The sequence below is a fragment of the Montipora foliosa genome, chromosome 3 (assembly GCF_036669935.1).
Source record: "Montipora foliosa isolate CH-2021 chromosome 3, ASM3666993v2, whole genome shotgun sequence".
Taxonomy (NCBI): domain Eukaryota; kingdom Metazoa; phylum Cnidaria; class Anthozoa; order Scleractinia; family Acroporidae; genus Montipora; species Montipora foliosa.
The window spans coordinates 52252942-52263157 of NC_090871.1; the positions used below are offsets into that span (position 1 = coordinate 52252942).

Below are 10216 nucleotides of genomic sequence, written 5' to 3' on the forward strand. Positions count from 1 at the left end.
CACATTGGTGGGAGGCGAGTGCTCTCACCACTGCGCCATCCCTGCACCCCTAGTATTATTAAAAATTTATAATACATTGGGAAATTAAATTAATTTATACATACTGAATCCCAAAAGTCTAGACAGAGTCCTTTCTCAGTAAGAGTTTGTGATAAGACAGACACCAAAAGCTACAAGAAAGCAATAAAGAAGCAGAATCAAATACATGTACAGCTTGGTGTCAAAAGTGAACTATTGATCACACCAGAGTTACACACACTAAGTAACCAAGGTCAATATTTAAGCTTAGTGACATCCCAAGTGCAAACATGGTCCATATGTTTTTTACCTGCAAATCTCCTAAAGTGTCTTCATGGAACAGCGCCAAGACAACCACCATCAGTCCATAGATAAGACTCTTACAAGTGTTTGACACAGGCTGGAAAAGAACAAAGGACGTAAACAATCTAGTTAACAAAAGAATAAACTGTATTAACTACATGTCCCTTCAATAAGCCCACAGATTTTGCAGCAAATACACATTTTAATACGGCGGTAATAACGCAGTTGCTGTTCACCACTTACGGTGTTTTAAATCATAATGATTAATTTTTGTGTTGTTTTTATATAATAACTTGAAAAAAAAGTGGATGAGCAACATAACTTCTAATATTCTGACCTAAGAATTGTATCTATGTAAAAGTTGTATCTGTCTGAGAATGAGACCCGGTATAGGCATCACTGAACTGAATATTAACATCATGGACTCTTATTTTACTTACCGAGCTTCTAGAGATCTCCTCACTTTTTAAAAGCCCCAGCAAATATTGAAAAACAGAGCACTGCAGAGCCTTGCTGCCAATCTTTCTAACAAACTGTTCAGTAGACAGAAAATTAAGCATAGTTAAATTCATTTAAAATATAAATTGCCTACTTCTCTTTACCCACGATTAAACATCAAAACCAATTAAATTTCAGAGCACCTGCTCTTGAGCAGCATCCACAGTAACAAATCTGAACACAGCCCAGGCCAACATGACTGGTCCATGGTGAGGCTGATCTCCCCAGCTTATGAAAACTTCATCCAGTGCCTACAGGTAGAAGGAAAGCAAAAGATGAAATCAAAGCTCTTGAAATCCTAAATGACCAGGGCAAAAATACCTTGTAAGTTGTGCACGTAAATTTGTCATTTTGCAAAATTTGACGCCAACCTTCACGTAACAAATTAAAGTTCAAATTAATGGACAACTTACAGTACAATATACCATGTTGAGAAAGACATACAGTAGGGAAGAAAATTCGAGCTCCTTTTCATCCCCTTTTTTTATTACTCTCTGGTTTGTTATTTACAACGTACAAGGAAGGACATTGATTGTTTTCAATATGTATCTTTGGTGCAACGCACTGAATGGAATGGTGATTTTGCGGAAAAAAAAGGACTCAAAACTGAATGTACATGTGGGACATTATTGCCAAGTTTTTGCACCTTGAGAGATAACATGTATGTCAAAATATCCAGCATACATGGTATTATTTTCCTGAAATGTACTTACACGTACATGTATTATGAAAATGGTGCAATTCATTTGAGTATTGAACAGGAGTTTAGATAAAATTTGAAGTTGCGGCTGGTTTGAGTAGAGTAACGGACTGTTCTCGTGAAAAAAACCCATTAATTTAAAGTGCCCCTAACCCCAAAATATTTTTTTCGCTAAAATGAATCTTTGCACCTGTTCGAGACGCATTGCGGCCATTTTTTCCTTTTTCTAACAAATCCTGCCATTTTATAGGCTTCGAAAGTTGCGAAAATCCAAGCATCTTGTGTTCACGACCGAGTCAGAAGGGGAGTGGGTCTATTCCTGATGTGACGTCACAATCTAATTTGCATGCAATTTTACAAAGAGTTAATGCCATGTAAATCAGTTTGTGACGTCACATCAGGAATAGGCCCACTCCCCTTCTGACTCGGTCCTGAACACAAGATGCTTGGATGTTTGCAACTTTCGAAGCCTATAAAATGGCAGGATTTGTTAGAAAAATGAAAAAATGGCCTCAATGCGTTTCGAACAGGTGCAAAGGTTAATTTTAGCAAAAAAAATATTTTGGGGTTAGGGGCACTTTAAGTCAAGTTGGGTTTGAATTTATGGAAAAAAGTAGCCGAGTTCTCAGAGTGAAGTACATGTTGCTGACGCTAATTTCGTAGTGTAGTGTTTTCATTGAAACAACTGTTTGAGTGAGCTTTATTGTCCTGATTTCAGACAACCTTTTTTCCTGGATGACTCGTTTCAACTACATCTGTATGTTAAGTGTTGACTTAATAAAAGTAATCCAACAACTTCCTGGTAGGAAGTGGAGTTCATTGTGATACTTCAAGTACTCATCTTCCATACAGTACAGTAGTTCTAGATGGTGCTAGTACCGGTACCTTTAATTTGTCCTTGTCTTGAACAAGATGATGCCTTGAAGAACTGTTTGAAAAGGCGCAAGGAAAAAACAATTATTAAGAAATTGGGCTGAAAGTCCTGGGTGAATACATGTGAGTGAAGAATACATGTATATGTGTGGATGTTCATTGATCAGCCGATCCTAAATAACCTCTCACCTATCCTCTTGCATCAACTTCCGTAAACTCTCCAAGTCCATTGAAACTATCAGAATCAACACTTGAAGGTAGCTGAAGTAGCAATACAGTAACTCAGTTAATTATTTCTTAACCTGTAAGTTGAGCCAATTAATAATTATTATTTTATACAACAGAGAAATGATATGTATATTCAAGGTCACAGAAAATCAATCGGTAATTCAACAGAAGAGTAGATAACTCATAATTAATTTTAGTCTCTCAAGACAAAGACAAGACAAGAGGGAGAGCACAGTTAAAGGTAACCCTTGGGAAAGTTCCTTTCACAATACACATACAAAGCTTCTACCAATGTTATGTTCTTTTACAGCAATTGGGTGGGTGCCACTGCTATCTCATTTTCAGTCTCTCAGTCTCTCAGTATATGTACATACATGTATGTTGTGGCTCAAATTTATTCCTGGTTCAAGATCTTTTAAACCAGTTCAATTTTGATTTTTCTTTGTCTATGAATATTAGACAAAGAAAAATCAAAATTGAACTGGTTTGAAATATTTTAAACCAAGAAGAAATTTGAACCTCAACATAATATTATACAGTAGTTACATGGGAGAATAATTATAGTCGTGTTGTATTGGTGGTTGTCCATCGGATCCGATGATGACTTTTGCACTTTTCTGCTCATCTATGCACACGGAGGTGGCTCTGCAGTCCTAGCCTAGAGGCACAGAGTCTTGAACAGTGGGGGCACTGGAAATCCGTTTTCGTGATCACTGCTGATGCTAATTTGTGGCGTTGTTCTCTGGCACCAATGAGTTTCTGGCTACGAGCTTCCTCAAAGTTGGACGCAGCTTTGTGTATTGAGGCTCTCCATACTGGTCTCTTCCAATTCCCTGGGCTTGATGTAGCACCACTGGAAGTTTGCTTTCACACTGTCTTTGTATCTCAGCTTGGGGCAGCCTTGGTTCGCTTGCCAAGCTGGAGCTCTCCATACATCAGGCGCCTGGGCATCCAGAACTCCTCCATGCGGATGGCATGCCCCACCCATCAGAGTTGGAACTTGAGGAGCATGGACCCGATGCTGGTAGAGTTGGCACGGTCCAGTACCTCTAAGTTGGTAACTCGGTCCTGCCAGCGGATACCGAGTATGGATCGGAGAGCTAGCATGTGGAAATGTTCCAACTTCTTCACATGCCTGCGTTACAGTGTCCATGTTTCGCAGCCGTAGAAGAGGGAGGGAAGAACCACGGCATAGTAGACCTTCAGTGTTGTTGACAGCGTGATGTTGTGCTGAATCAGTACTCTATTGCGTAGTCTGCCCAGTGCCTGGCTTGCCTTGCCGATTCTTGTACCTAACTCTTTGTCTAGGGAGCCGTCACAAGAAATGGTGCTTCCAAGGTACTTGAAATGTTCGACAAATTCATGTGCAGCTGTACATTTAACTGATGAACTGTACGATTAGATTACATTTCGATTAAAATCCTCCAAAACGGTAAACCTGTTTAATACCATGGAGTTGCAATGGCAAAAACACGTTAAAATCAGTGCAGCAAAACCAATCTCTTTGCCTGCTCAATTGAGACCTTTAATAGTTTACCCACATTGTATATTTATCCAAGGGTCTCCATTTGTAGGGACACCTAGACTTTGCAAACAATATCTTTGTCAGCATGGTGTTCGGACAATGGCAAACATGACTAATAATTATATCCTAAATATTGGCTCCTAATAACGTTTCTGAGACTGCTGTTTTTTTTGTTATATGAAGAATGTCAGTGTTAGTGTATTGGAGTCTGAATTGACCTTCTTTTCTCAATATTTCATAGGAGTGGTATAGACCACAGCTTTGTTGTGATTGGAGTATAATATGGTTTCTATGTCTCGGTAAAATACATATAGTATGTATGTGCTCATTGTGTTTAGAACCGAACTTTGAAAAAGCAGTAACTGTTGTCACAGCTACATCTCGAAGCTGTTTTTTTCCCTTAAAAGCAGATGCATGATCCAGTTTCAGCTTCGAAACAAATCTTTCAAAAGGAGCATTGGGTATCAATCTCCAAATAAGAAGCCACATACCCTATATGAAGAAGAAGGCCATCACTTTGTCCCTCAAACAGATGTCTGTTAACTTGCTTCCTTCCAAACCCTTGAGACTAAAGGGAAAACACCACAAAAACAAGAATCACATGTGTGCACATTAATACATTATTTTTGTACATTGTACGTTACATTTTCTCTTGCCATAGGAAACTAAAGTTCTGTGAAAGAAAGTCTCTTAAAAGCAAAATATCAGCTTTCATTAAGAACGCATGTGTACTATGTACATGTATGCATAGTTTCTTACATAGTACAGTTTAATGCTTCCATTTTGTTGCTTCAAGAAGCTGTGATAGGTGTCAGCTAAGCCTTTCTTAAATGCTTTTTGATAGACATGCCACTGTGCATTAATTTGCAGTGGTACATATCCAAGTAGTTGTTGGAGTAAGAGCAATAAAGTCATTGTTTCTTCATACAGTGTACAGTGTGTACATCCTTTGCTTATGCAATGCAACAGCTGTAATTTCCTGATCTGCAAAACAACATAATACAGTACATACAATACCTGAAATAACTTTGCTAGCTCGAGCAAGGACTTGGCCGGAACGACAAACTCTTTGTAGTAGAGAAGCAGTATCTCCAAGAGCAAAATCTGGGTACAGTATTGAATAGAACTCGTCAATTAAAGTGCTGCCCACAAACATGTTCTATGCATGTAAGGTGAAGCCAATTGTCATTGCAAAGGCCTCCGGACTATGGAAAGGGCATGGAGTGCTATGGTCCTAACTAAAAATAGTGTCCTAACTAAAATGATGAGATTTCGTCCTTAATTATCATATTGAACAAAATCAATGTACCTGTAACCTTCCCGATGTTAGTGTACAGGTTTACCTTCAAGTCTACCCATCATCAACAATTAAATGCTGTACTTTCTCTGTCAGTAGTCATTGCCTCTGCTCTTTACGTCAATGTTATTCTAGTCTCCATTAGTTCAGTGTTTCCTATGTACTAAAATAGTCTTGTGCTACATTCAAGTCCCTTTGGCCGGTTTCAAAAGTCCAGTGTCACCAGTTTTTAATATACGAGTGTGTATGTCAAGTTGCTTGTCAGCTTCATCCCATGGAAAGCCCCACTAAACGAATAGCCACTATGTGAATGTGTCACTGCTTAATAACCACATTCATATCAACTACATTGTATACATTGATTGCATTTGTATTGTTTGAAACAGCAGACACACCTGTTCCCTCACGTATTGTTGTGCCCATTTTGCACATTTTGTCTTCAAGTGCTGGAATTGAAAAGATATTAAAATGATTTTGTTTTTTTGGAAAATGCAAATGAAGGACTGGTACAGTACACTTCATCAACGACAACTTGACTTTCAAATTAAAGTCTGCCGATTTTCAACAATAAAGTTAAACTATAAGGATTACTATTAGAATAGGAATCTAGATTTGTGTTTCTCTCTTCTTGAGAACTACAAACAAAGGGCTTGAGAAACACCTTGTAGCTGTAAGCAAAAGATTTACTAGACATGTGATGTAAGTTGAAGGGTTGAACATGTACAGCCACACAACCTTGGGTTTTGTCAGCTGCTTATTTACTGGGTTGCCAGTATGGCAATCCCAGTCGAAAAATGAGTAGTATTTCTCTGTTTTTTTTTTGTTTTTCTTTTTTATTTCTGTGCCGGTTGAAGTCTTGCCTGTCACTCCCCTGCTAAGTGGTGTCTTCGTGCATCGAGTCTTCTGTGCCTATTTTGTTACATGTAGGTTTGAGGGGGCTGGGGTAATGCGTATATTTCTCTGGTGCACACAGGAGAACATTTAACCTGCAATGGTATCGAAAGTCATTGTAACGCGCATGACGTTTTAGTGCATCTTTAAACAAAATATACCCTTGTGGAGCTCAAGAATGGAATGTCAATTGGATAAACAGGCCAGGCAGTAAAAACTAAATATCTGGAATCTTAAAAGCCACAAGTAGTGGACTTCGACAACAATCTATCGCCCGTCGAGCCGAAATCAAAGTGAGCTGTATTTCTAGTATTTTACCAAGTGTGCTGTTATGTAGACCACTGAAACCAAATGGAAAATTCTCTGGTAACTTATGGGTTCCACAAAGACAGAGAAGGAATCGAACACCTTAAGTGGATCTGTGATCTCTGTTGTCTGGCTATTTGTATTTATTTGTACTCAACTCTGCCCAGTCTTCAGGTAAAAAATAATTGGAAATGTGACAGCCAAGAAACATTTGAAAGAAAGCTTGTTGCCTATTTTGTGCTTCGTTATTCAAGGAAAATGTTCTTCATGGAAAGGGTTTCTCTGGTGATCGTCGAACTTGCTAGTGCAAGAAAAACCCCCAAATCGTCAAATTTTTCACGCAATAATTGAGAAAGACGAGAAAAGTGGCAATGCCACCAATGTTTTTCAGGTTTAAAAGTGAAAAAGTAAAGATTGCAGCAGGTTTATGTAAAAACGTTTGGGTCTAATACAGGTAAACCTTTTTACTGGTTAGTTGGGTTGAAAATAAATTTTCAAAACGTGAATCAACCCTGCTTGATTCCTGTGGAGCTTTTGTGAAAACTGCCATGAAACAATGAAACCACCGCGGCCCAAAAGCTATCCATTTATTTTTGTGAGCAAGTCATTATGATCTGGACGAAAATCATCGCTACAGGAAAGAACTAAATTTAAAAGTATTTTTCCCTTATATTATCAGTAAAATGTTTAGTGGAATGAACTTTTTGTGCATTCGGTCATTATTTCGTATACAGGGGAAAAACAACCATAACCTAAATATATTTTAGCCAAGCAGGCGCAGCCGTGAAAAATCGTAAAAATATTAAATTTGCATAAACTGCAATTCCCGGGTTCATACAAAAGTAAATTGCACCGCTTCGCGGGCCACGCTTTACTGCTGTCAGAGCAGAAGCTTTTAAACTATAACCAATAAATTCCAAACTCCATGTTCCAAACTCAACGAAAGAACCGTAATTCGTGCGGCCATCGGCCGTCATGTGCAAAGTCACGGATTATGTGAAAGCCTTTGAACCTATTGTTTCATACGGACCAAAAACACTTTCTGAGAGGTTTCATAAACTGTAACCACCAGCATATTAAAATTTTTAGCTGCCTTATCTGATAGAAATACAATAAGCCAGAGTGCCCGGCCAGGCGACCAGGTAGTTTTTCTCACTGGCCCAAATCCAAATGTTAGTCGCCTCAGGTGACCGGGCGCCATTAGAGCACAGCCTTGCTTCATGTTTATCCCTTTCTGTGTTGATGGTACTGTAATGTATGTTCTGTGCCCTGCATAAGCAATGTACTGACTACAGATCTCTTATGGCACATGGGGTGGCGATAATTGAAATTGAGATAGTGGTATGTGTGTTGTTGGCTTTCTGTAGACATTTACTTCAAGCTGCCTACCCCTCCTTGTGGTGATAGTCTCTAGGAAAGGTAGTCCCTGTCCCTTGGTGTCCTTAAGTTCTAGAGTGAATTGTACATGTTGGAGTTGATTGAATTGAGGTGTTGGTGAAACTCATGATCTACTTGATCCTTTCTAAGACATGGCAGTCAATGTAACAGAACCACCACCTAGGGGGGTGGGGAGCTGTACCAATGGCGGTCTTCTCAATCTCTTTCATTACAAGGTCGGTGGGACTGATTGGGGAACCTATTGCACATCCAAATGTTAATTTTGTTTGTGATGTGTTTGAAGTAGTGGTGATCGAGAAAAAAAATCTAACAGTTGTTCATTTAACTAGATCCTGATCTTTTTCGCACAACACAAAAGGGCTCTTAATACATGTATGTTCGACCATGACTCCAAGATCTCCTGCAATGTCCACAAAAACAACCATGAAAATAGAAATGGATTTTCTTAGTGTCAGAGTCGTTGGACATGAACCTAAGTTTCATAAGTGACTCTTTTTGGATGTCAATATAGGATCTGCAATCTGGAAATGACCACATCGTCATCGCCAAAGTCTAAAAGTCTTTGGCGCGTGGATATTAAGTCTTGTGCTATGTTTTTTTCGTGAAACTTCACATGGAATTTGTCAGCATGCTGCTCTTTGAATCATGCACATTTATGTTAATTTTTCATCTGATGAAGGTTCAAGCACAAGTTGAAACATCAAAACTAGTCAGTGTCACAGCACTACTTTACAATAATAATTTATTATGCTCTGTGCACTTCAAAGTAAAACAGGTCTCACCAATGAAGATCCCAATGTATCCTGAACTGACACAATACTGGTACAGCTAGATTTATACTGGTCTGTAATCTACAGAACAAGCAGAAATATAACTTTCCACAGGTGTCAATTACTACCACGAGCTTACAGTGTAAACTGAAATGACCAAAACAGTTCAAACTACATGAATGCAAAGACCACAGACTGTGACAAGTTGAACATGTACGAATCCTTAGACCCTTCTTAACATGACTGCGTCTGCTGGATTGTACAAGTCATGCAGTGTTTCCAATTACATACAATATACAATACAATACATACTTAATTGACCGCTCCCCATAGGGGCTTTTCAGGGCCAATGAAACAACCAACGAACGACAGAACACAACAACAACAACTGTTAAGAATCCCAACTGGCCGGAGGCAAACCAGTTGGCTATTTACAAGTGCAGCTGGGAAGTTGAACCAGGGACTACCAGGATCAAATTCAACGAATGGTCAGAGCGGGTCTTGAACCCGGGATCTCCGGATCTCAAGGCAAGCGCCCTAACCACTGGGCCACACTGCCTCCATGTGGAGTATACATGTAGTGTAGGTTCATGGCCATGCAATTCATTACTCAACCCTAAGGGCTACATGAACATGTATTGCAGAGTTGTGATTTAATCCAATGAATAATAATTATAAGCTGATATTTAACTGTACAATAACATTATGTTCCTGAATATTGCGCCCCTGCCCCTCATTTCCTGAAGATACTAAAATTAATGGCTTTCAATTTGAGGAACCTGAAGATAGAAATGACTTCAGCAAGATTATTACGAAGTTTGACTACTATGCCATTGATGAACTAAATGAGTCAGACTTTTGAAAGATACAATTTTAACTCAAGAAACCAAGATGAGATGACAACACTGATTTTTAACATGTAACTACAGTGTAGCACACAACGTTGGAATTACACATAATAAGATGAATGCCCCAGGGAATATTGAGTTAAAGGGAGGGGTGTATTGTACACTATTGGTAGTAGCCAAAACGCAGGGTTGGGGCGGGGCCAGGGCCAGGGCCAGGGCCGGGGCCGGCATCTTTCCTTCATTTATGGTGGAAATTAGTCAAAACAATAAGAAAAATACGGAAGCTACGAAAGGGACATCTTTTGTGGGGAATATACTGTAATGCTAACTCCTAGAGTCACTGAGCTCCACATTTTAAAACCAAACTTACAGTTAACATGTTTAGTTTGTAAAAACCTCCGCAATAAAATTCCATGATGGTCATCACGCAACATTCTCATTTGCTTGTTTCCGCAAAAGTGTACTCAATTTCACGTTTTTTTATTGTAAAATTGGATTCGATCCCTTGACGTCTGCACAGAATTGGCTAGCATTTAAATACAATGTAGTTCCAGTGCAACT

General features: G+C 39.0%; 1 protein-coding gene across 5 annotated transcripts in view; it reads right to left on the reverse strand.

Annotated features, from left to right (window-relative positions):
• Window positions 1-10216, reverse strand: part of LOC137997638 (nucleoporin NUP188-like) — an 82481-nt gene that overhangs the window by 54365 nt on the left and 17900 nt on the right. For all 5 annotated transcript variants that reach the window (XR_011122541.1, XR_011122542.1, XM_068843732.1 and 2 more), the window contains exons 9-18: window positions 8820-8888; window positions 5838-5888; window positions 5163-5249; window positions 4637-4713; window positions 2582-2653; window positions 2405-2447; window positions 963-1070; window positions 762-854; window positions 329-418; window positions 105-170 (exon numbers count right to left, since the gene is read on the reverse strand). Coding sequence is in view for 3 of the 5 variants with exons in the window: in XM_068843732.1 (XP_068699833.1) it covers window positions 105-170; window positions 329-418; window positions 762-854; window positions 963-1070; window positions 2405-2447; window positions 2582-2653; window positions 4637-4713; window positions 5163-5249; window positions 5838-5888; window positions 8820-8888 (756 nt within the window). In the remaining 2 variants the exon portion in view is untranslated. The remainder of the gene's footprint in view (window positions 1-104; window positions 171-328; window positions 419-761; window positions 855-962; window positions 1071-2404; window positions 2448-2581; window positions 2654-4636; window positions 4714-5162; window positions 5250-5837; window positions 5889-8819; window positions 8889-10216) is intronic.